At 45.5% G+C, this 27,377-nt stretch overlaps 1 protein-coding gene across 4 annotated transcripts in view; it reads left to right on the top strand.

Annotated features, from left to right (window-relative positions):
- The first annotated feature begins 1,373 nt into the window (after positions 1-1,373).
- LOC135545186 (short transient receptor potential channel 7-like) overlaps positions 1,374-27,377 on the top strand; it is a 70,839-nt gene continuing 44,835 nt past the window's right edge. For 3 of the 4 annotated variants that reach the window (XM_064972817.1, XM_064972815.1, XM_064972818.1), the window contains exons 1-2: positions 6,478-7,230; positions 21,095-21,277. In XM_064972817.1, coding sequence (XP_064828889.1) covers positions 6,478-7,230; positions 21,095-21,277 — 936 coding nt within the window. Of the gene's footprint in view, positions 1,823-6,467; positions 7,231-21,094; positions 21,278-27,377 lie in introns of those variants that run through there. The other variant, XM_064972814.1, reaches the window with a different exon arrangement.

Below are 27,377 nucleotides of genomic sequence, written 5' to 3' on the forward strand. Positions count from 1 at the left end.
CATTTTGTTTTCTTTTGATTGGTCTGATGCATCTGGGGTTCCGTAGTAGTCACATTGTTTCTGCCACCTTTATCAGAATTACACAGATCTTAACTTTCTAATAGCACTACGCATGTGTTCATAGGATTTATAGTTTTGAAACAGAAATGTACTTTGTGGGTAGTATGCAATATTATGTGTTGTTTAGAAAATGCCACCAGAGGGCGTCAGACTTTAACAGGTTTAAGTTACCCATAGCAGCCTAAATTAGAAAACCATAATAAAGCCTATGTGTAGGCTACAACTTAATTTATTGTGTAGTTAGGTTATGGGGAATATTGGGGATATTATTTCAAGTGGAACCTTCACTTTCTGTTCTGGACTTCTTCATCCTTATAGCACAGCTGAGTGAAGTCTACTGGTAGATACACCGACACAACAGCAGGTGATTTTATTAAATTATAATCATTAAAACACGTGACAGAAACCCTCCCACCAAAATACGTTTCAAGTAGGTCTTCACAAAAGGGGTGACCCCGACCCCGTTCACACGGGCCTGCCAAATTGAAAGAGGGGAATCTCTTTCCATAGCAAACAGACGATGAAAGACAAGGCGAGCATTTCATTCTTTATTAGGCTGGCAGTTGGATATCGCCAATCCATTAGGCCTGCAGCTCTCAACTGGACAAGTTCTTACTACTAAACCACCAAGGATTTAACCATGTCAGTTAGGGCTTTACGAGGACTATATTTAAGAAACCTAAAGCCAGCCAGTTGACCAATTAGAATTGCATTCTGCATGCTTCACCTTTAAAACTCCTATAAGGACCTCATGCTGCATTATGCTCTAATTAATCTACAATGAAATATTCATAGAATACAGGCTAGTGGGTAGAATGTGCTAGATTATAGTCCAGAGCTGAGCACCCTTGTTGAATGCCTGTATCAGTTGTATTATTTCAGCCTAAGCACTCAGGATTTCATCCATCTCAGGGCCTATTTTTTTCACCCAATTTAGCATTTTAAATATGATAGTTGCGTTTGCTGTGTGTGTGTGTGTGTGTGTGTGTGTGTGTGTGTGTGTGTGTGTGTGTGTGTGTGTGTGTGTGTGTGTGTGTGTGTGTGTGTGTGTGTCTGTGTGTGTCTGTGTGGTGTGTGTCTGTGTTAATTAGGGTAGACTTCCCTGTTGCGTGTGCGTGAGAGTTGCTGCGCGAAACAGTGGTGCTATCGGTCCCAACCCGTGCTGGAGAAAAATATTAACTTGTGCCTTCAACTTGTTGAGCCTGACCTGAATGTATATATATATATATATATATGTCCTGTGTCTCAGATGTAGAATTTTGTCGCTATATTTAAATAACAACTCTAACCTATGCTGCTTGCGATTTCTCCCGATGTCTGACAAAGGAGAGGAAAACGACAGCACCGAGCTAGCGCAGCTCCGGTGCTCTCCCTGTCCATCTCCACCCGGTCTCCCCGGAACCCCCTCTCCTCCACGGCAGCCGGACTTCTCCAGTCCCCCGGTGCTTCGAGACCCAGCCCCGGCTCCTCAGGACTGCCTCCACCCGTCTCAAGAGGACTGCAAACCTGGGTACTCCCCACGCTTCACCCCGCCAAAGTTCACCCAGCGCCTGACGAAGACACGCGCTCCGTTCCGCCAAAGTCAGAATTCGCGCGCAGCAGCCGCCGCTGAAAACTGCCCGGCAGCTGTCCCCTCTGCAGCGTTTCAGGACCGCGGACAGCGACTCCCCCGCGGACAGGACCAAGATGATTACGCGAACCACTGCACAGATCCAGCTAAGCTACTAGAGCCGTCGCGAGACAGCAGCGAGACCCAGCCACCGTGAGTCCACTCTTTTATTCATTCAGACAAGTTTATACCGTATTCAAATATGTGGAAACACAATTAGTTGTTAAAGAAGGATTCAGGAAACTGAATCATGTGGGGTTGTGTATGTATAGGATACTCAAAATGTTATTCACGATGAGTGAATACAGTAATGCCATATTTTTTGATTGCTTATATATTGGGATTGTGCAGACATATTCCACCCAGATATACTCCTCCCATTGGTCATGTATGGGGCTTTAGTGTTTTCACCCTGGACCTCAACATAGGCTACAGAGAGCACACAGCGGTGGTTGGTGTGTTGTCCAGTGACAGCGTTCTACTGTAGTTCCTTGTTGGTGTGTTGTCCAGTGACAGCGTTCTACTGTAGTTCCTTGTTGGTGTGTTGTCCAGTGTAGTTCCTTGTTGGTGTGTTGTCCAGTGACAGCATTCTACTGTAGTTCCTTGTTGGTGTGTTGTCCAGTGACAGCGTTCTACTGTAGTTCCTTGTTGGTGTGTTGTCCAGTGACAGCGTTCTACTGTAGTTCCTTGTTGGTGTGTTGTCCAGTGATAGCGTTCTACTGTAGTTCCTTGTTGGTGTGTTGTCCAGTGACAGCGTTCTACTGTAGTTCCTTGTTGGTGTGTTGTCCAGTGACAGCGTTCTACTGTAGTTCCCCGGCACCAGTAACTCAATATTTTTAACAGATTTCTTCTGTCACTATTACTTTTTGTTATTATTTCTTGCATTGTAATGTTGTATTCTCAGTTAAAATAGTTGAGTGGGCCTATGTGTCCTTTTTAAAGACTGAGAAGGGGGATTCCATCCCCTAAAATTAATTCCAATAACTAAATAAATCGAACCCCTCAGTCAGATCCAGGGGTCACACTTTATGTGGATAGTCTGGATAGTCCATCTGTAGATGCTCTACAGATGGCCATACTGTCAACAAACTATCTGTTGATAAACAACTGCTTACTAAGGTTTGGTTTAGAATAAGGGTTAAGGTATAGGCTAGTGTAAGTGTTAGTTGATAGTTAGTTGAAATGTTACTCATCGTCTGTAGAGAATCTACAAATGGACTATCCAAGTTAAGTGCTACCCCAGCGAACCATGCAAGCCTTAACTCGGGCCTTTGACACCACGGGGAGGGTAACGGATTCTACCACAACAGCGTGTTCGTGGTGCCTGTCTGTCCTTGAGTTGAGAGAGACTTGATTGATACCAGAGATGTAAACATGTAAACATGCAAATGAGCCCGTATGCAAATGAGCCAGTTTGACAAGATAGTCTATTGGAAATGTAATAGGAGATATTCCCAATGTAGGTCTGCAGTGTGTTTGCGTTTGATCTCTCAGCACCGTGTCTGCTCTTTGATACCGTACCATTAACCTTGAAAGCAGTCTTTGAATAGAGGAAGCACGCATGCTCTCAGTTAGGTCTGACCAAAGCCCAGGCTGAGATAGAACATTGCTACTTCTTATTCTCTCTTTAATGTAGCTACTGGTCTTTGATCTTAAACTGATTTTTTTTTTGTGTGTGTGTGAGTTTGTGTGTGTGTGAGTTTGTGTGTGTGTGAGTTTGTGTGTGTGTGAGTTTGTGTGTGTGTGAGTTTGTGTGTGTGTGAGTTTGTGTGTGTGAGTTTGTGTGTGTGTGAGTTTGTGTGTGTGTGAGTTTGTGTGTGTGTGAGTTTGTGTGTGTGTGAGTTTGTGTGTGTGCGTGTTATTATAGTAAACTGAAACTGAAACAAAAAACAAAACTAATTATGAAAAATCTATTTACTAAACTGAAATAAAATAATTAACAAACTAAAACTATACAGAAACTATTATCTTCGACTCCAAAATGAACTAAAATCAAATAAAAACCAACATGAATTGTGTTATTTCAAAAATATATATATTTTACTTTGGGCAATAGTAGAATTGGGTTTTCAAATTATACTTTTTTTCAAGCTAGTGAATGTGGTGGGTTAATGGAGCCAGGAGATGATGTTTCATAAACACCTCGCTTGTTCATCACCATCACTAGTTATCATTATCTAACAGGGAAACAATTGTCCAGGCAGCTAACTTTATTCTTCTTTCATGTACTACTATAGTTAAAAAGCATCGCATTGGTGGAAACATGACAGAGTTTCCTTCACCATATGTTTTGCACTAGTCTCGTCGCTGTTCCTTTAAATTCCAAGTCACATTAAGATTGACTTTATCATTTAAACATAACCTATGACCTGACCTGTGTGTGTGTGTGTATGCGTGCGTGCGTGACTACAAAGTCTCAGTGGGGCTACTGGTTGTGGAGTTAATGGTTAATGGATGGTTTCTCTGTTCCTCTGAGCCAGCGTAGATAACAGCCACTACATAGTGTTAACTGCTCTGTCAGCCTGCTCACAGCCCAGTGGCATCAAAGGATGTGGGACTGACAACATGAAGAGAGCTCACTGATGAAAAGGTGTGTGTGTGTGTGTGTGTGTGTGTGTGTGTGTGTGTGTGTGTGTGTGTGTGTGTGTGTGTGTGTGTGTGTGTGTGTGTGTGTGTGTGTGTGTGTGTGTGTGTGTGTGTGTGTGTGTGTGTGTGTGTGTGTGTGTGTGTGTGTGTGTGTGTGTGTGTGTGTGTGTGTGTGTGTGTGTGTGTGTGTGTGACTGAGAGAAGCAACAGAGAGAGGACCAGGAATACAAACCTAAACTTCACCCAACAACCTGTCTTCACAGCTTTCTCATTCATCCATTTCTGCACCTTCTCTCTCTTTTTTCTCTTTGTTTTCCCTCTCTCCCTCACTCACCCTCTCTCTCTCTCTCCCTCACTCACCCTCTCTCACCCTCTCTATCTCTCTCTCTCTCTCTCTCTCTCGCCAACTTTCCCTCTGATTGCAATTCAATTGGGCTGATGTCTATAATGATGGAAGATAATTATATTTCACATTGGAATCAGACATGAAATATGAGCAGATGGAGACAGTAGAGAATTCGAAGCAGAGACATATTGGAGTGAAATATACACTGATTGTACAAAATGTTAAGAACACCTTCCTAATATTGAGTTGCACCCTCTTTTGCCCTCAGAACAGCCTCAATTCATCAGGGCATGGACTCTACAAGCTGTCGAAAGTGTTCCACGGGGATGCTGGCCCATGTTCCCTCAAATGTTTTTGGGCACTGAGCAAATTTCAGGTCTGCTGAGCACAAACTAGAACTTTGTGAAAATTCTATGCAACTACCAGCACGTGTTTACTGTGAACCCTGAGATTGTACCTGTTATTTGCATTGCCCCTTAAATAACTTTAATAACTCTACCTACATGTACATATTACCTCAATTACCTCGACTAAGGGCTTGTAAGTAAGCATTTCACTGTAAGGTCTACTACACCTGTTGTATTCGGCGAATGTGACAAATAAAATTTGATTTGAATAGCCAAGTAGGCTACTGTGGCTATTTGATAATTTTGATAATTTTGATATTTGATAATAATTTGATAATCTGCCACAAATACTATGTAGGCCACTCTGGTAGGCCTACATAGTATTTGTGGCAGACATAGTATTTGCTAATAGTATTTGTAATTAATGTAGGTAGTCTTTGGGATCCTATTGTCTATTCAACCAATCAGAAGTGCTGATCTATAACCCCTGCCACCTGAGATGGGTGGTTGATTGATGCGGTCAGATAACCACTGGTCATCACCGAGCTCTGGTCACTGAAGCTCAGCGAGGCAGAGGCTGATGTGCAGCTGTACGATCTTGTTGGGTTTTAGATGGGGAATTTGACTCTCTTCACACTCACTCATGCAATCAAACGCGCACAGACACACACACACACACACACACACACACACACACACACACACACACACACGTGCGCTTTCTTACGGTCTAAGGAGTTCTACTCAGCACTCAGCATTCTGATTTGTTTTCCTAGTAGGACAACCCTCCCTCTCTCTCCCTCCCTCTTTCTTTCATTTCTCTCTCTCTCTCTCTCTCTCTCTCTCTCTATTTCTCTCAATTAAACCTGACCTACCACTGTTGTGTCATCGACAAACTTAATGATGGTGTTGGAGTCGTGCCTGGCCATGGAGTCATGAGGGAACAGGGAGTACAGGAGGGGACTGAGCACGCACCCTGAGGGGCCCCTGTGTTGAGGATCAGTGTGGTGGAAGTGTTGTTATCTACCCTTACCACCTGGGGGCGGCCTGTCAGGAAGTCCAGGATCTCTGCCTCACTGCCTTCACTGCCTCAGTTTGGTGTCCAGTTGAGGTTATTTTTAAACCTTAGTAATGGGTCTAGTTCCCTGAGATATGGATCTTCTCTGGAAAATCATTATTTTTGTCTCAGGGCCCTGATCTGTCCCAGGATCTAGCAGGTCCAGGCTCTGCTGTCGGCCATGTGCTGTGGGTGACAGCAGTCTCCCTCTCTCTCTTTCTCTCTCTGTCTTTCTCTCTCTCGCTCTCTCTCGCTCTCTCTGTCTTTCTCTCTCTCTCTCTCTCTCTCTCTCTCTCTCTCTCTCTCTCTCTCCCTTTAAACTTTAATAATAATGAAATTGTGAAAAATATGATTAACCTTCCACCCATGAGGCTTTTGGTCATTAACAGCAGGAGAGGGTTACCCCTTGCTTAACCATTTCTATCTCTCTCTCACCCTCCCTCCCTCCTCCCCCTTCTCTAGAATGGAAGCCATGCATCGGAGACACACCACAGTGCGGGAGAAGGGGCGTCGCCAAGCCGTGCGAGGGCCCGCCTACATGTTTAACGAGCGTGGCTCGGCCCTGACGCCCGAGGAAGAGGGTTTCCTTGATGCCGCTGAGTACGGCAACATCCCAGTGGTCCGCAAGATGCTGGAGGAGTCCAAGACCCTTAACTTCAACTGTGTGGACTACATGGGCCAGAATGCATTGCAGCTGGCGGTGGGAAACGAACACTTGGAAGTGACTGAGCTGTTGTTAAAGAAGGAGGGGCAAGCCAGAGTGGGTGACGGGCTCCTATTGGCTATATCTAAAGGGTATGTGCGTATTGTGGAAGCCATATTGGGGAACCCGGCATTTAGCCAGGGGCTGCGGCTCACTCTGAGTCCCCTTGAACAGGAGCTACGGGATGACGATTTTTACGCTTACGACGAAGACGGGACTCGGTTTTCTCACGACGTCACCCCTATCATCCTAGCAGCACACTGTCAGGAATATGAGATTGTACATATCCTGCTCACCAAGGGGGCCCGCATTGAGAGGCCTCATGACTACTTCTGTAACTGCAATGAGTGTGCAGAGAAGCAGAGAAGGGACTCGTTCAGCCACTCGCGCTCCAGGATGAACGCTTATAAAGGGCTGGCCAGTGCTGCCTACCTGTCCCTGTCTAGTGAGGACCCTGTATTCACCTCGCTGGAGCTCAGCAACGAACTGGCCAGACTGGCTAACATAGAGACTGAGTTTAAGGTGAGAGATGATGGAACACAAAACAATGACAACACACACGCAAACACACACACAGACACACTAAACAGAAAACACACACACTAGAGACCAAGTTTCAGGAGAGACACATCAAATCAAAGTTTATTTTTCACGTGCGGAGAATACAACAGGTAGAACTTACAGTGAAATGCTTACTTACAGGCTTTAACCAATGGTGCAAAAAATATATTAGTTGAGCAAAAGGTAAGTAAAGAAATGAAACAACAGTAAAAAGACAGGCTATATACAGTAGTGAGACTATAAAAGTAGAGAGGCTATATACAGTAGTGAGACTATAAAAGTAGAGAGGCTATATACAGTAGTGAGACTAAAAAAGTAGAGAGGCTATATACAGTAGTGAGACTATAAAAGTAGAGAGGCTATATACAGTAGTGAGACTATAAAAGTAGAGAGGCTATATACAGTAGTGAGACTATAAAAGTAGAGAGGCTATATACAGTAGTGAGACTATAAAAGTAGAGAGGCTATATACAGTAGTGAGACTATAAAAGTAGAGAGGCTATATACAGTAGCGAACATATATGAGTAGAGAGGCTATATACAGTAGTGAGACTATAAAAGTAGAGAGGCTATATACAGTAGTGAGACTATAAAAGTAGAGAGGCTATATACAGTAGCGAGACTATAAAAGTAGAGAGGCTATATACAGTAGTGAGACTATAAAAGTAGTGAGGCTATATACAGTAGCGAGACTATAAAAGTAGCGAGGCTATATACAGTAGCGAGACTATAAAAGTACCGAGGCTATATACAGTAGTGAGACTATAAAAGTAGTGAGGCTATATACAGTAGCGAGACTATAAAAGTACCGAGGCTATATACAGTAGTGAGACTATAAAAGTAGCGAGGCTATATACAGTAGCGAGACTATAAAAGTACCGAGGCTATATACAGTAGTGAGACTATAAAAGTAGAGAGGCTATATACAGTAGTGAGACTATAAAAGTAGTGAGGCTATATACAGTAGCGAGACTATGAAAGTAGCGAGGCTATATACAGTAGCGAGACTATAAAAGTAGCGAGGCTACATACAGTAGCGAGACTACATACAGTAGCGAGACAATAAAAGTAGCGAGGCTACATACAGTAGTGAGACTATAAAAGTAGCGAGGCTACATACAGACACGGTTAGTCAGGCTGATTGAGGTAGTATATACATGTAGATATGGTTAAAGTGACTATGCATATATGATGAACAGAAAGTAGCAGCAGTGTAAAAGAGGGGTTGGCAGGTGGTGGGTGGTGGGTGGTGGGACACAATGCAGATAGCCAGGTTAGCCATTTGATTACCTGTTCAGGAGTCTTATGGCTTGGGGGTAAAAACTGTTGAGAAGCCTTTTTGTCCTAGACTTGGCACTCCAGTACTGCCTGCCATGCGGTAGTAGAGAGAACAGTCTATCACTGGGGTGGCTGGGGTCTTTGACAATCTTCAGGGCCTTCGTCTGACACCGCCTGGTGTAGAGGTCCTGGATGGCAGACAGCTTAGCACCAGTGATGTACTGGGCCGTACGCACAACCCTCTGTAGTGCCTTGCGTTCGGAGGCCAAGCAACCAGTCAGGATGCTCTCGATGTTGCAGCTGTAGAAGCTTTTGAGGATCTCAGGACCCATGACAAATCTTTTTAGTTTCCTGAGGGGGAATAGGCTTTGTTTGCCCTCTTTACGAATGTCTTGGTGTGTTTGGACCATGTGGACACCATACACACAACAATGGGACTCTCCAGAACTGATTTGAAGTCACGCAATAATCAGCGGTATGCTTTGATACTTTCTAAGGTGAGCAGTATCTCTGAGTGAGTGAGTGAGTGAGTGAGTGGTGAGTGAGTGAGTGAGTGAGTGGTGGTGAGTGAGTGGTGAGTGGTGAGTGGTGAGTGAGTGAGTGAGTGGTGGTGGTGGTGGTGGTGGTGAGTGAGTGGTGGTGGTGGTGGTGGTGAGTGAGTGAGTGGTGGTGGTGAGTGAGTGGTGGTGAGTGGTGGTGGTGGTGGTGGTGGTGGTGGTGGTGGTGGTGGTGTGAGTGGTGGTGGTGAGTGGTGGTGGTGGTGGTGGTGGTGGTGGTGGTGGTGGTGGTGGTGGTGGTGGTGGTGGTGGTGGTGGTGGTGGTGGTGAGTGAGTGGTGGTGATTGGTGGTGGTGGTGGTGGTGGTGGTGGTGGTAGGTGGTGGTGGTGGTGGTGGTGGTGGTGGTGGTGAGTGGTGGTGGTGGTGTGGTGGTGGTGGTGGTGGTGGTGGTGGTGGTGGTGAGTGGTGGTGGTGGTGGTGGTGGTGGTGGTGGTGGTGGTGAGTGAGTAAGTGTGGTGGTGAGTGGTGGTGATTGGTGATTGGTGGTGGTGGTGGTGGTGGTGGTGGTGGTGGTGGTGGTGAGTGGTGGTGGTGGTGGTGGTGGTGGTGGTGGTGGTGGTGGTGGTGGTGGTGGTGGTGGTGGTGGTGGTGGTGGTGGTGGTGGTGGTGGTGGTGGTGGTGGTGGTGGTGGTTTATTTATTTATTGGTGGTGGTGGTGAGTGGTGGTGGTGGTGGTGGTTATTGGTGGTGGTGGTGGTGGTGGTGGTGGTGGTGGTGGTGGTGGTGGTGGTGGTGGTGGTGGTGGTGGTGGTGGTGGTGGTGGTGGTGATTGGTGGTGGTGGTGGTGGTGGTGGTGGTGGTGGTGGTGGTGGTGGTGGTGGTGGTGGTGGTGGTGGTGGAGTGGTGGTGGTGGTGGTGGTGGTGGTGGTGGTGGTGGTGGTGGTGGTGGTGGTGGTGGTGGTGGTGGTGGTGAGTGAGTGGTGAGTGAGTGAGTGAATGGTGGTGGTGGTTGGTGGTGGTGGTGGTGGTGGTGGTGGTGGTGAGTGGTGAGTGGTGGTGAGTGAGTGGTGGTGGTGGTGGTGGTGATGGTGGTGGTGGTGGTGGTGGTGGTGGTGGTGGTGGTGGTGGTGGTGGTGGTGGTGGTGGTGGTGGTGGTGGTGGTGGTGGTGGTGAGTGGTGGTGGTGGTGGTGGTGTGGTGGTGGTGAGTGAGTGGTGGTGTGGTGGTGAGTGAGGTGTGGTGGTGGTGGTGGTGGTGGTGGTGGTGGTGAGTGGTGGTGGTGGTGGTGGTGGTGGTGAGTGAGTGGTGGTGGTGGTGGTGGTGGTGGTGGTGGTGGTGGTGGTGGTGGTGGTGCTGGTAATGATGAGTGAGTGAGTGAGTGGTGGTGGTGGTGAGTGAGTGGTGGTGGCTGAGTGAGTGAGTGAGTGAGTGAGTGAGTGAGAGAATCCATATATTACCAGTGGGATTTTCTGCTCCATCATCTGCTGTAATGATTGAACTTCTCTGCTAGGCGTCTTTGGCTCAGGACTGAGGCTGGTTTGCTTTTCTGACTCACTACTTCTACACACACACACACACACACACACACACACACACACACACACACATGCAGAAACATACTCCAGGTGCATTCAGAAAGTATTCAAACCCCTTTTCCCACATGTTGCTACATTACATCCTTATTCTAAAATGGATTCAATAAAAAAAGAACCCTCATCAATCTACACACAATAACCCATAATGACAAAGAGAAAGCAGGTTTTTAGAAATGTTTGCAAAATTATAAAAAATACAAAATAAAATATCTTCTTTACTTAAGAATTCAGACCCTTTGTTGTGAAACTCAACATTTAGCTCAGGTGCATCCTGTTTCCATTGATCATCCTTGAGATGTTTCTCCAACTTGATTGGAGTCCACCCGTGGTCAATTTAATTGATTGGACATGATTTGGAAAGGCTCACACCTGTCTATATAAGGTCCCACAGTTGACAGTGTATGTCAGAGCAAAAACCAAGCCATGAGGTTGAATTATAGTCCGTAGAGCTCCGAGACAGGATTGTGTCATGGCACAGATCTGAGGAAGGGTACCCAAACATTTCTGCAGCATTGAAGGTTCCCAAGAACACAGTGACCTCCATCATTCTTAATTGGAAGAAGTTTGGAACCACCAAGACTCTTCCTAGAGCTGTCCGCCCGGCCAAACTGAGCAACCCCTCAGTAAAAGGCACATGACAGCTTGCTTTGAGTTTGATAAAAGGCACCTAAAGGACTCTGACTATGAGAAACAAGATTCTCTGGTCTGATGAAACCAAGATGGAATTCTTTGGCCTGAATACCAGGCAGGAAACTGGAGGAAACCAGGCACTACGGTGAAGCATGGTGGTGGCAGCATCATGCTGTGGGGATGTTTTTCAGCGGCAGGGACTGGGAGACTAGTCAGGATCAAGAGAAAGATGAATGGAGCAAAGTATAGAGAGATCCTTGATGTAAACCTGCTCCAGAGCGTTCTTGGCCTTAGACTGGGGTGAAGGTTCACCTTCCAACAGAACAATGACCCTAAGCACACAGCCAAGACAACGCAGGAGTGGCTTCGGGACTCTGAATGTTCTTGAGTGGCCCAGCCAGACTCCGGACTTGGAACACGATCTAACATCTCAGTAGAGACCTGAAAATAGCTGTGCAGCGACACTCCCCATCAGAGGATCTGTTTGATCCATTGACAGGATTTGAGAGGATTTGAGAGGATCTGCATAGAAGAATGGGAGAAAATCCCCAAATACAGGTGTGCCAAGCTTGTAGCGTCATACCCAAGAAGACTCAAGGATGTAATCACTGCCAAAGGGTCTGAATACTTATGTAAATGTGATATTTCATCATAAATATTTTTCTGAAAACCTGTTTTTACTTTGTCATTATGGGGTATTGTGTGTAGATTGATGAATAATTTTAGAATAAGGTTGTCACATAACAAAATGTGGATAAAGTCAAGGGGCCTGAATACTTTCCCAAGGCACTGTATGCACTCATACTGTACACACGTTAACATGTTAACAGCACACAATTGGGTCTTGAGTTTCATGCTGCAGTGTGGGATATACAGCCACAAGGACGGGAACATGATGTGCCCAGAAGCTATGGGAGGGAGGGGAGGCAGAGGGGAATATTTTAGCATTGGGGGGTCAGGTAAAGTGAGGAGAAGGGTGCAGTCCAGACGGGTGCTTGGGTCGGCATTTGTCGTGACTAGAGCTGTCTGTCTGTCTGCTTCCCAGAACTGTAAATGAGAAATAGTCTCCTGGGGGACGTGGTTCAATTATCCTCCATCTCTCTCATTACACATTCATTATAACCTGTTTCACTCTCTCTCCTCCATCTCTCTCATTACACATTCATTATAACCTGTTTCACTCTCTCTCCTCCCTCTCTCTCATTACACATTCATTATAACCTGTTTCATCTATCTCTCTCATTACACATTCATTATAACCTGTTTCACTCTCTCTCCTCCATCTCTCTCATTACTTATAACCTGTTTCTCTCATTACACATTCATTATAACCTGTTTCACTCTCTCTCCTCCCTCCATCCTCCATCTCTCTCATTACATATTCATTATAACCTGTTTCATCTCTCTCATTATTACACATTCATTATAACCTGTTTCACTCTCTCTCCTCCCTCTCATCCTCCATCTCTCTCATTACACATTCATTATAACCTGTTTCACTCTCTCTCCTCCCTCTCATCCTCCATCTCTCTCATTACACATTCATTATAACCTGTTTCTCTCTCTCCTCCATCTCTCTCATTACACATTCATTATAACCTGTTTCACTCTCTCTCCTCCATCTCTCTCATTACACATTCATTATAACCTGTTTCACTCTCTCTCCTCCATCTCTCTCATTACACATTCATTATAACCTGTTTCACTCTCTCTCCTCCCTCTCATCCTCCATCTCTCTCATTACACATTCATTATAACCTGTTTCACTCTCTCTCCTCCATCTCTCTCATTACACATTCATTATAACCTGTTTCACTCTCTCTCTCCATCTCTCTCATTACATTCATTATAACTCCATCTCTCTCATTACACATTCATTATAACCTGTTTCACTCTCTCTCCTCCCTCTCATCCTCCATCTCTCTCATTACACATTCATTATAACCTGTTTCACTCTCTCTCCTCCCTCTCATCCTCCATCTCTCTCATTACACATTCATTATAACCTGTTTCTCTCTCTCTCCTCCATCTCTCTCATTACACATTCATTATAACCTGTTTCACTCTCTCCTCCATCTCTCATTACACATTCATTATAACCTGTTTCACTCTCTCTCCTCCATCTCTCTCATTACACATTCATTATAACCTGTTTCACTTCTCTCCTCCCTCTCATCCTCCATCTCTCTCATTACACATTCATTATAACCTGTTTCTCTCTCTCCTCCCTCTCATCCTCCATCTCTCTCATTACACATTCATTATAACCTGTTTCACTCTCTCTCCTCCTTCTCATCCTCCATCTCTCTCATTACACATTCATTATAACCTGTTTCATCTCTCTCCTCCATCTCTCTCATTACACATTCATTATAACCTGTTTCTCTCTCTCTCCTCCCTCTCATCCTCCATCTCTCTCATTACACATTCATTATAACCTGTTTCACTCTCTCTCCTCCATCTCTCTCATTACACATTCATTATAACCTGTTTCACTCTCTCTCCTCCTCTCATCCTCCATCTCTCTCATTACACATTCATTATAACCTGTTTCACTCTCTCTCCTCCATCTCTCTCATTACACATTCATTATAACCTGTTTCACTCTCTCTCCTCCCTCTCATCCTCCATCTCTCTCATTACACATTCATTATAACCTGTTTCACTCTCTCTCCTCCCTCTCATCCTCCATCTCTCTCATTACACATTCATTATAACCTGTTTCACTCTCTCTCCTCCATCTCTCTCATTACACATTCATTATAACCTGTTTCACTCTCTCTCCTCCCTCTCATCCTCCATCTCTCTCATTACACATTCATTATAACCTGTTTCTCTCTCTCCTCCCTCTCATCCTCCATCTCTCTCATTACACATTCATTATAACCTGTTTCACTCTCTCTCCTCCCTCTCATCCTCCATCTCTCTCATTACACATTCATTATAACCTGTTTCACTCTCTCTCCTCCCTCTCATCCTCCATCTCTCTCATTACACATTCATTATAACCTGTTTCACTCTCTCCCTCCCTCTCATCCTCCATCTGTCTCATTACACATTCATTATAACCTGTTTCCCTCTCTCCTCCCTCTCATCCTCCATCTCTCTCATTACACATTCATTATAACCTGTTTCACTCATCCTCCATCTCATTACACATTCATTATAACCTGTTTCACTCTCTCTCCTCCCTCTCATCCTCCATCTCTCTCATTACACATTCATTATAACCTGTTTCACTCTCTCTCCTCCATCTCTCTCATTACACATTCATTATAACCTGTTTCTCTCTCTCTCCTCCCTCTCATCCTCCATCTCTCTCATTACACATTCATTATAACCTGTTTCACTCTCTCTCCTCCATCTCTCTCATGACACATTCATTATAACCTGTTTCACTCTCTCCTCCCTCTCATTCTCCATCTCTCTCATTACACATTCATTATAACCTGTTTTTCTCTCTCTCCTCCCTCTCATCCTCCCTCTCTCTCATTACACATTCATTATAACCCATCTCGCTCTCTCTCCTCCCTCTCATCCTCCATCTCTCTCCCTCTCACTCTCTCCTCCCTCTCATCCTCCATCTCATCCTCCATCTCTCTCCCTCTCACTCTCTCCTCCCTCTCATCCTCCATCTCTGTCCCTCTCACTCCCTCTCACTCTCTCATTCTCCATCTAACCTCTATTTCAATGAAAGGAAGGACATGATGAATCTAACAGATGCTGTTGCCACCAGTGATGTCATTGCCCTCTGCAGTGTTTGTGTGGTTATGTGCAGTATCAGCCCTGTTTTTATTTTTTTAATTTAATTAGGCAAGTCAGTTAAGAACAAATTCTTATTTTCAATGACGGCCTAAGAACAGTGGGTTAACTGCCTTGTTCAGGGGCAGAACGACAGATTTGTACCTTGTCAGCTCGGGGCTCGAACTTGCAACCTTTCGGTTACTAGTCCAACACTCTAACCACAAGGCTACGCTGCCGCCCCGCTGCTGTCCCGGGTGATGTTGACAAGGTGTCGTGTATTGTCCAAGTGGGTTAAAGTGTCCCGTGGTGATGTTGACAAGGTGTCTAGGGTGTATTGTCCAAGTGGGTAGAGGTAAGACTAGGGTCATAATGTTAGGGATAGGGATTGTAGCAGACAATGTGTCTATGGTAGAGGTAAGACTAGGTCATAATGTTAGGGATAGGGATTGTAGCAGACAATGTGTCTATGGTAGAGGTAAGACTAGGGTCATAATGTTAGGGATAGGGATTGTAGCAGACAATGTGTCTATGGTAGAGGTAAGACTAGGGTCATAATGTTAGGGATAGGGATTGTAGCAGACAATGTGTCTATGGTAGAGGTAAGACTAGGGTCACAATGTTAGGGATAGGGATTGTAGCAGACAATGTGTCTATGGTAGAGGTAAGACTAGGGTTATAATGTTAGGGATAGGGATTGTAGCAGACAATGTGTCTATGGTAGAGGTAAGACTAGGGTCATAATGTTAGGGATAGGGATTGTAGCAGACAATGTGTCTATGGTAGAGGTAAGACTAGGGTCATAATGTTAGGGATAGGGATTGTAGCAGACAATGTGTCTATGGTAGAGGTAAGACTAGGGTCATAATGTTAGATGTGTGTTCCTTTTGATGCAGATCATTTGTAACAAGTCCCACATTCATCTTACATTAGTTTGGCGTTGTCTGTCCCCCGACCGGCTGGACAGGTCCATCGCTCTCCTGCCCCTGGACAGGACAGACAGACACACACACACATGCATACACACACTCAGTATCAATGAATCAAAATCATTAATTAATTCACACATACATGATCAATGTTTCAATTGTTTCAAGGCTTAAAAATCCTCTTTAACCTGGCTCCTCCCCTTCATCAGAATCTGAATCACCTTTATTCACCAATTATATTTCCACATACTGAGAGTTTTACTTGGGGATATGGTGCTGCTAGTGATAGACAACATACTGAGAGTTTTACTTGGTGATATGGTGCTGCTAGTGATAGACAACATACTGAGAGTTTTACTTGGTGATATGGTGCTGCTAGTGATAGACAACATACTGAGAGTTTTACTTGGGGATATGGTGCTGCTAGTGATAGACAACATACTGAGAGTTTTACTTGGTGATATGGTGCTGCTAGTGATAGACAACATACTGAGAGTTTTACTTGGGGATATGGTGCTGCTAGTGATAGACAACATACTGAGAGTTTTACTTGGTGATATGGTGCTGCTAGTGATAGACAACATACTGAGAGTTTTACTTGGTGATATGGTGCTGCTAGTGATAGACAACATACTGAGAGTTTTACTTGGTGATATGGTGCTGCTAGTGATAGACAACATACTGAGAGTTTTACTTGGTGATATGGTGCTGCTAGTGATAGACAACATACTGAGAGTTTTACTTGGTGATATGGTGCTGCTAGTGATAGACAACATACTGAGAGTTTTACTTGGTGATATGGTGCTGCTAGTGATAGACAACATACTGAGAGTTTTACTTGGTGATATGGTGCTGCTAGTGATAGACAACATACTGAGAGTTTTACTTGGTGATATGGTGCTGCTAGTGATAGACAACATACTGAGAGTTTTACTTGGTGATATGGTGCTGCTAGTGATAGACAACATACTGAGAGTTTTACTTGGTGGTATGGTGCTGCTAGTGATAGACAACATACTGAGAGTTTTACTTGGTGGTATGGTGCTGCTAGTGATAGACAACATACTGAGAGTTTTACTTGGTGATATGGTGCTGCTAGTGATAGACAACATACTGAGTTTTACTTGGTGATATGGTGCTGCTAGTGATAGACAACCTACTGAGAGTTTTACTTGGTGATATGGTGCTGATATAGCAGTGAATTTTAAACACAGATTAAACCACAAAGACCAGGGAGGTTTTCCAATGCCTCACAAAGAAGGGCACCTATTGGTAGATGGGTCAAAAAAACAAACAAACAGATGTTGAATATTCTTTTGAGCATGGTGAAGTTATTAATTACCTCAATACAATACACCCAGTCACTACAAAGATACAGGCATCCTTCGTAACTCAGTTGCCAGAGAGGAAGGAAACTTCTCAGGGATTTCACCATGAAGCCAATGATCACTTTAAAACAGTTACAGAGTTTAACGGCTGTGATAGGAGAACATCGAGATGGATCACCAACATAGTAGTTACTCCACAATACGAACCTAAATGATAGAGTGAAAAAAAGAAAGCCTATACTCAATAAAAAAATATAAAAAATATGCATATCAGTCTCTGTCGACATTTAGCTCGGCAAACCATTTTGACTGGTCCTGGAGGCATTGGTTGGCAGATGTGGTATGTTTTCGTGCAAAATTAAATACACTGATGGATTCTTTGTTGTGTGCACGCATGTGCATGTCCACACGCATGGGGGTGAGTGCATGTGTCAAGCTTGAATTTGTGGGTGTGTGGTTGTTTGTTTATGAGTGTTTATGTGTGTGTTAGCATATCTGAGGGACCTCAAGCACTGGCCTGCAGAGCTCTGTGGGGTTCAAGGGAGCACATAAGGAGGCGGGAGTAAGGAAGGATGGAAGAAGGAGCAATGGGTGAATGGATGAACGAGGCAGAGAAATATAATAATGAGATAGGAAGAGATATTTGGGGTTTAGAGAGGGAGGGAGTGTTTGGAAAATGAATCAAAATGTTTATGTGAAAGAGAGATGGCACAATATGAAGGGATGGGAGAGAAGGAGAGGGGGAGTGTGATGTCAGAGCTGAAAGCTGTGAAATTGTCTCCAGAGCTGCACCTGGTTTTCCAACGGCTAGTCAAGTCATTATACAAACACTGGCTGCACAGGAACTTTCTACCACTCATCTCTCTCTTCTCTCCCTCTACAGGAACATTCTACCACTCATCTCTCTCTTCTCTCCCTCTACAGGAACATTCTACCACTCTCATCTCTCTCTTCTCTCCATCTACAGGAACATTCTACCACTCTCATCTCTCTCTTCTCTCCCTCTACAGGAACATTCTACCACTCTCATCTCTCTCTTCTCTCCCTCTACAGGAACTTTCTACCACTCATCTCTCTCTTCTCTCCCTCTACAGGAACATTCTACCACTCTCATCTCTCTCTTCTCTCCCTCTACAGGAACATTCTACCACTCATCTCTCTCTTCTCTCCCTCTACAGGAACATTCTACCACTCTCATCTCTCTCTTCTCTCCCTCTACAGGAACATTCTACCACTCATCTCTCTCTTCTCTCCCTACACAGGAACATTCTACCACTCATCTCTCGCTTCTCCTTATCTTCTGCACCTTTAAGGATTGGCTGAAATTCCTGATTTAGCCTGGGTTTCAATTTTCCTCATTAGGAAATGCGACTGAGAGAAATATTTGAGTCTTGGATGTGTGCTTTGACGTGCGTGTCTCTTGTGTGTGTGTTGTAACGAGGGAAGTGTTTGTACTTTCACCATGCCAAAATGGAATCCAAAATAGTCACTCCCCCATCTAGAAACAGTCTAACCAGGTCTTGTTTCTGGAAGTAGCCTAGGCTAGCTAGGAAGCTAGTCAACCTTTTCCCCCAATTAGTTTCAGTCAGCCATGGGTGACCGTGGCAGAGTTGGTAATACTTTGGATAGCGTACCTATGGGGATAGTTAGGGATCATCAATAAATTGCACAGTGTAAATGGAACAATATTTTCATGTTGCACATCTTTTAGTTATCTTATTAAATGCTTTCAATATTTGAAGATTCATTTTTACAATTTAGAGTTGGTTAGAGGTTTTTAAGTAATTGAAATGTTCTTGACGTTTTAAGCTATCGACATTTAAAAATATTGTTGCATTTACATTGTCATTTACTGATGGTCCCTTACTATCCCCACATATGGATATCAGATGTCAAACCAAATTGACCATGGGTAATATGATTGGGTCGTGTGCAGCTGCACTCCAAATGAATGATTACTTGGGTGCTGCCAGCTGTGGGAAGGATTGAAATGAATCCAACCCAAGGAAAGCTCAGTCCCTTTCATTATGTGACATACAATCTTTTCCAAATGGTCTTGCAGATCTCACTTTTGGAGAAGTCTGACTTTATGACCAAAATTATCCTATTAACTAAGGTCGATGTCCGCACCCTGCGGAAATCTTATAAACATAATAAAAATTACCCATAAAAATCTGTCAGTTTAAACTAGAGATATCTGGTGTTTTGCATTGTATCGACAACATCCGCCTATGTAACACCATCTGCGGTGAAAGGTGACCAAGCCAGAGTGGTCTACTCTACCGGAGCGTCCGAACGGTTTGGCCTACAAACTATTATGACCTCTCACTAACACGATGGTGTGTGTTCTCTATGACCCCCACAAGCATCTTGGGACTTGTCTGAAGTTGGTACAGCTGATCTTCCAACTTCTGTCTGTAGCGTCTGAGCAGTTTGGGCTACACACTACTATGACCCGTCTGTGTAAAGGTGAGACACTCACGAACACGTACATGTCGGTTTTACTCTAGGACGCCCACAGGCCTCAGAAGACTGATCAGAAGGTCCCCCGGTAGCACTTGAACAAATAACTGGAGTATATATGGACACTGGTTAGTTCCAAAAATAAGGGGTTAACACATGTCCCAAAAAAATAACACATTTTTCCTGATCTTTGTTATGTTTCTCAGATAAAGGACAGACACTCAAAACAAACTTCCTTTGTATTTTTGGGGGACTATTTGTTGTTGCATGTAGTGAATCTGTTAGTCAATGCATTTGTATGGGCTAATAGGAAGGCCAAAAAAAATGTTTAATAAAATGTTTTTTTCTCTATTTTTTTTAACACTTCAAATCAAATAGCTAAATGATTGTTAGTTTGACCTTCTTAAAACAATTCCATATAACTTAGTAGAACACCCCCCCCTCCCCCAATATCGATTCCACATAGACTGTTTTCTAACAGAGAAGTTGCTCATATCTTTCAGTTGCTCTTTAATAGCCTCCAGTATTTATGCTGCAGTAGTTTATGTGTCGGGGGGCTAGGGTCAGTCTGTTATATCTGGAGTATTTCTCCGGTCTTATCTGGTGTCCTGTGTGAATTTAAGTATGTTCTAATTCTTTCTTTCTTTCTTTCTCTCGGAGGACCTGAGCCCTAGGACCATGCCTCAGGACTACCTGGCATGATGACTCCTTGCTGGCCCAAGTCCACCTGGCCATGCTGCTGCTCCAGTTTCAACTGTTCTGTTTGCGGCTATGGAACCCTGACCTGTTCACCAGACGTGCTACCTGTCTGTCCCAGACCTGCTATTTTCAACTCTCTAGAGACAGCAGGAGTGGTAGAGATACTCTTAATGATCGGCTATGAAAAGCCAACAAACATTTACTCCTGAGGTGCTGACTTTCTGCACTCTCGACAACTACTGTGATTATTGTTATTTGACCACGCTGGTCATTTATGAACATTTGAACACCTTGGCCATGTTCTGTTATAATCTCCACCTGGCACAGCCAGAAGAGGACTGGCCACCCCTCATAGCCTGGTTCCGCTCTAGGTTTCTTCCTAGGTTTTGGCCTTTCTACAGAGTTTTTCCTAGCCACCGAGCTTCTACACCTGCATTGCTTGCTGTTTGGGGTTTTAGGCTGGGTTTCTGTACAGCACTTTGATATATCAGCTGATGTAAGAAGGGCTATATAAATACATTTGATTAATATCTCTTTCCTTCTCTCTCCCCTTTTCTCTCCTCTCTTTCCATCCTTGCTATTTTCATGTGTCCCTTTCTCGGCCACAATCTCTATCCTCCCACCATTCAACCTCCCCCTCACTTCCTTTCTCTCTCTCTCCATAGAATGACTACAGGAAGTTGTCCATGCAGTGTAAGGACTTTGTCGTGGGGGTGTTGGACCAGTGCAGAGACACAGAGGAGGTGGAGGCCATCTTGAACGGTGACGTGGACAATGCCCCGCCCAGCGAAAACAACCGGCCCTGCCTCGAACGCGTCAAACTGGCCATTAAATATGAGGTCAAAAAGGTGAGATACCCTAACCAGGACTGCAACCTGACTGCATTGCTTGACACTGTTGTAAATGACTAACGTTACATTTTGTTTTAGTTTACATGCCAGTATTTATCTGAAAGCATCAGGGGTGTAAAAAGTACCCAATTTTCATACTTAAGTAAAGATATCAAAAAAATATACTTAAGTATCAAAAGTAAAAGTACAAGTATAAATCATTTCAAATTCCTTATATTAAGCAAACCAGATGGCCATATTTTCTATTTTTTTTAATTAGCAGATTGCCACAGCCAAGCTCCAACACTCAGATATCATTTACACGTGAAGCATGTGTTTAGTGAGTCCATCTGTCACGATCGTCGTAGTGAGCAGACCAAGGGCGCAGAGTGATGGAAGTTCCACATCTTTATTACGGTGAAACTTTAAACAATAAACCAATAACGAAACGTGAAAGTAGTGGTGCACATCCACAAACACAAAACAAAATCCCACAAACACAGGTGGGAAAAATGGCTACCTAAATATGACCCCCATTGGAGGCAACGATTACCAGCTGCCTCTAATTGGGAACCATACAAAACACCATATACACCATAAACCAACATAGAAAATTTAAACTAGAACACCCCCTAGTCATGCCCTGACCTACTACACGCCCTGACAGTACCCCCCCCCCCAAAGGTGCGGACTCCGGCCACAAAATCTGAAACCAAATGGGGGGTTAGGGGGGTGACCAGTGCCGGTGGCGGCTCCGGTGCAGGGCGTACCCCCCCAGACCCCAGATCTGACCATGGCGCCGGGCTGAACGCCGTGCCTGGACTGGGCACCGGAGCAGAGGAGGGCTCTGGCCCTGGAGGTGGGTTGGACGCCGTGCCTGGACTGGGCACCGGCGCAGAGGAAGGCTCCGGCTATGACGCCGGGCTGAATACCGTGCCTGGACTGGGCACCGGCGCAGAGGGCTCTGGCCCCGGAGCTGGGTTGGATGCCGTCCCTGGACTGGGCATCGGCGCAGAGGAAGGCTCCAGCCATGGAGCTGGACTGGCCGCCGTGCCTGGACTGGGCACCGGCGCAGAGGAAGGCACAGGCCTTGGAGCGGGACTGGACGCCGTGCTTGGACTGGGCATCAGCGCAGAGGAAGGCTCCGGCCTTGGAGTTGGCACCAGAAATACCGGGCTGACGCACTGGAGGCCTGGTGCGTGGAGCCGGCACAGGTGGCACCGGACTGAGGACCCACTCTTCCAATCTCCGCTGCTCCGCCGACCACCCCTAATGCACCCACCCCCCAAAAGAATCTTGGGGTTTCTGTGGCCGCGATCCCCGACATCGTTGTGTGCCTTCCACCTTCCTTGGTGTCTCCTTCCAAGGAAGGGTCTCACAACCTCCCATAATTTATTTTCAAGTCCAAAACTCCTTTACCTCTGTCACACGCTGCATGGTCCTTGCTTGGTGGGATATTCTGTCACACTCATGATTAAAGATGGACCAAGGTGCAGCGTGATGGAAGTTCCACATTTTTATTACGGTGAAACTTTAAACAATAAACCAATAACGAAGCGTGAAAGTAGTGGTGCACATGCACAAACACAAAACAAAATCCCACAAACACAGGTGGGAAAAATGGCTACCTAAATATGATCCCCAATTGGAGGCAACGATTACCAGCTGCCTCTAATTGGGAACCATACAAAACACCATATACACCATAAACCAACATAGAAAATTTAAACTAGAACACCCCCTAGTCATGCCCTGATCTACTACACGCCCTGACAGTACCCCCCCAAAGGTGCGGACTCCGGCCACAAAACCTGAAACCAAATGGGGGGTTAGGGGGGGTGACTAGTGCCGGTGGCGGCTCCGGTGCAGGTCGTAGCCCCCCCAGACCCCAGATCTGACCATGGCGCCGGGCTGAACGCCGTGCCTGGACTGGGCACCGGAGCAGAGGAGGGCTCCGGCCCTGGAGGTGGGTTGGACGCCGTGCCTGGACTGGGCACCGGCGCAGAGGAAGGCTCCGGCTATGACGGAGCTGGGTTGGACGCCGTCCCTGGACTGGGCACCGGCGCAGAGGGCCCTGGCCCCGGAGCTGGGTTGGACGCCGTCCCTGGACTGGGCATCGGCGCAGAGGAAGGCTCCAACCATGGAGCTGGACTGGCCGCCGTGCCTGGACTGGGCACCGGCGCAGAGGAAGGCACAGGCCTTGGAGCGGGACTGGACGCCGTGCTTGGACTGGGCATCAGCGCAAAGGAAGGCTCCGGCCTTGGAGTTGGCACCGGAAATACCGGGCTGGGGTGACGCACTGGAGGCCTGGTGCGTGGAGCCGGCACAGGTGGCACCGGACTGAGGACCCACTCTTCCAATCTCCGCTGCTCCGCCGACCACCCCTAATGCACCCCCCCCAAAAGAATCTTGGGGTTTCTGTGGCCGCGATCCCCGACATCGTCGTGTGCCTTCCACCTTCCTTGGTGTCTCCTTCCAAGGAAGGGTCTCACAACCTCCCATAATTTATTTTCAGGTCCAAAACTCCTTTACCTCTGTCACACGCTGCATGGTCCTTGCTTGGTGGGATATTCTGTCACACTCATGATTAAAGATGGACCAAGGTGCAGCGTGATGGAAGTTCCACATTTTTATTACGGTGAAACTTTAAACAATAAACCAATAACGAAGCGTGAAAGTAGTGGTGCACATGCACAAACACAAAACAAAATCCCACAAACACAGGTGGGAAAATGGCTACCTAAATATGATCCCCAATTAGAGGCAATGATTTTCCAGCTGCCTCTAATTGGGAACCATACAAAACATCAGCATAGAAAATTTAAAGTAGAACACCCCCCAGTCACTCCCTGACCTACTACACCATAGAGAACCAAGGGCTCTCTATGGTCAGGGCGTGACACCATCAAATCAGAGATAGTAGGGATGACCAGGGATGTTCTTTGTGCTTGAATTGGACCATATACCTGTCCTGCAAGCATTCAAAAAGTAATGAGTACTTTTGTATCATGTTTCAGGAGAAGAACCAGATGCAGACAGTGTCAAAGTAACAAAAGTGTAATACTAGAACAGGGGGCAGGCAAAACGACAGGTCAAGGGCAGGCAGAGGTCAGTAATCCAGATCAGAGTCCATAAAGAACAGAACTGCAGGCAGTCTCGGGGTCAGGGGGCAGGCAAAACAGACAGGTCAAGGGCAGGCTAGGGTGGTGTGACAAGGTACAGAATAATCTCAGGGTCAGGGCAGGCAGATGTCAGAATCAGAACATGGTACAGAATGGCAGTCTCGGGGTCAGGGCAGGCAGATGTCAGTAATCTAGGGTGGTGTGACATGGTACAGAATGGCAGGTAGGCTCAGGGTCAGGGCAGGCAGATGTCAGTAATCTAGGGTGGTGTGACATGGTACAGAATGGCAGGTAGGCTCAGGGTCAGGGCAGGCAGATGTCAGTAGTCTAGGGTGGTGTGACATGGTACAGAATGGCAGGTAGGCTCAGGGTCAGGGCAGGCAGATGTCAGTAATCTAGGGTGGTGTGACATGGTACAGAATGGCAGGTAGGCTCAGGGTCAGAGCAGGCAGATGTCAGTAGTCTAGGGTGGTGTGACATGGTACAGAATGGCAGGTAGGCTCAGGGCAGGCAGATGTCAGTAATCTAGGGTGGTGTGACATGGTACAGAATGGCAGGTAGGCTCAGGGTCAGGGCAGGCAGATGTCAGTAATCTAGGGTGGTGTGACAAGGTACAGAATGGCAGGTAGGCTCAGGGTCAGGGCAGGCAGATGTCAGTAATCTAGGGTGGTGTGACATGGTACAGAATGGCAGGTAGGCTCAGGGTCAGGGCAGGCAAAAATGCTCAAAACCAGGAAAACTAGAAAACAGGAAGTATAACAAGATAGGTGCAAGGGGAAAACCGCTGGTAGGCTTGACGAACAAAACAAACTGGCAACAGACAAACAGAGAACACAGGTGTAAATACACTGGGGATAATAGGGAAAATGGGCAACACCTGGAGGGGGTGGAAACAAGCACAAAGACAGGTGAAACAGATCAGGGTGTGACACTTTTGGGTGTCGGGGAAATGTACATAATTCTCATTAGGAATGTCATGAAATAAAAGTAAAAGTTGTCAAAAATATAAATAGTGAATAAAGTACAGAAGTACAGAACTACTTAAGTAGTATTTTAAAATATTTTTGCTTAAGTACTTTACACCACTGGATAGCATTAATTGTACATAAAGCATTTGACTGCATTTGTCTGTTGGACCTTATTGTTAACTGCTGTAATTGTATGTGAAAATTTGGACTGAGGTTCAATCTAGACAATTCAGGGAGAGCATTGGATCAGTGATGTAGTATTGCAGTAGTGATGCAGCATCGTGTGTGTGTGTGTGTGTGTGTGTGTGTGTGTGTGTGTGTGTGTGTGTGTGTGTGTGTGTGTGTGTGTGTGTGTGTGTGTGTGTGTGTCCCAAGGCCTGGTAGCGTTTGTAAATATCAGACTATCGAGCCTGTCTCAGAGTGCTTATCCCTCTCACACCAGAAGTGTTTCAGCTAAATGTCAAACCACATCAACTCTCCCTTCATTACCCGGGACTCACAGAGACTGACACACACACTCATACACACACAGTTCAACAATAAACATATGCATGTTTATCTGACCTTATGGTTGATCATCCTGTATTGAAACATAATGAGACATTAGTACTATCAGGTCTCATATCATCTAAGCCATAATAATGTATACTCCAGCCTGTCTGGGAGCGTCCAGGGACACAGTAGAGTGTAGTGTATGGGCTGTTTTCCCAAAGCAGTGGAGCGTGGCCACAGCAGTGTGTTAATCAACCTGCCAGACTGGCCCCGGATACTAGTGTGTAAACTAAGGGACACACACACACACACGTATACACACACACACTTAGAGTGTGTCTCAGGGAGAGTTGGGATATGCAAAAAAACACATTTCCAAATCACAAGTATTATTATATTATGCACAAGTGTGCATGTGTTAAACAGGACAAATATAAGCACCCACAAAATGATGAACTATTATTGGTCATTACAGACGGAGAATAGCTGACAGGAACAACAGATCCATTTAAAGTGCAGACCTTTCTTATGGTACACTGCTTGAAGAGTTAAAATTATTTTAAAAGTTGCACTTTGCCAGCAAATGTTTGTGATTTGTGTCCAACTTGACTGCAGGGAACTGACTGAACCTTTATTCTTGGCTTGTTTATTGCTCAAATCAAATTGTATTACTCACATGTGCCGAATATAACAGTGAAATGCTTACTGACGAGTCGCTAACCAACAATGGAGTTTAAAAAAAATATGAATAAGAATAAGAAAAAAAGTAACAAGTAATTAAAAATAACAATAGCAAGACTATATACAAGGGGATACCTGTACAGAGTCAATGTGCCCACACCGGTTAGTTGAGGTAAAATGCACGTGTCGGTAGAGTTATTAAAGTGACTATGTATAGACGATAACAACAGAGAGTAGCAGCGGTCTAAAAGAGGGGGGTGACGTAAATAGTCTGGGTGGCCATTTGATTAGGTATTCAGGCCATTTGATTAGGTGTTCTCTGCTACCGCTTGCAATGCGGTAGCAGAGAGAATAGTCTATGACTAGAGTGGCTGGAGTCTTTGACAATTTTTAGGGCCTTCCTCTGATACCAGCTGGTATAGAGGTCCTGGATGGCAGGAAGCTTGGCCCCAGTGATGTACTGGGCTGTACGCACTACCCTCTGTAGTGCCTTGCGGTCGGAGGCCGAGCAGTTGCCATACCAGGCAGTGATGCAACCAGTCAGGATTCTCTCGATGGTGCAGCTGTTGAACCTTTTGAGGAGCTGAGGACCCATGCCAAACCTTTCAGTCTCCTGAGGGGGAATAGGTTTTGTCGTGCCATCTTCACAACTGGCTTGGTGTGCTTGGACCATGTTAGTTCGTTGGTGATGTTGACACCAAGGAACTTGAAGCTCTCAACCAGCTCCACTACAGCCCAGTCGATGAGAATGTGGGCATGCTTGGTCCTCTTTTTCCTGCAGTCCACAATCATCTCCTTTGTCTTGATCACGTTGAGGGAGAGGTTGTTGTCCTGGCACCACACGGCCAGGTCTCT

This window comes from Oncorhynchus masou, chromosome 9 (assembly GCF_036934945.1).
Source record: "Oncorhynchus masou masou isolate Uvic2021 chromosome 9, UVic_Omas_1.1, whole genome shotgun sequence".
Taxonomy (NCBI): Eukaryota; Metazoa; Chordata; class Actinopteri; order Salmoniformes; family Salmonidae; genus Oncorhynchus; species Oncorhynchus masou.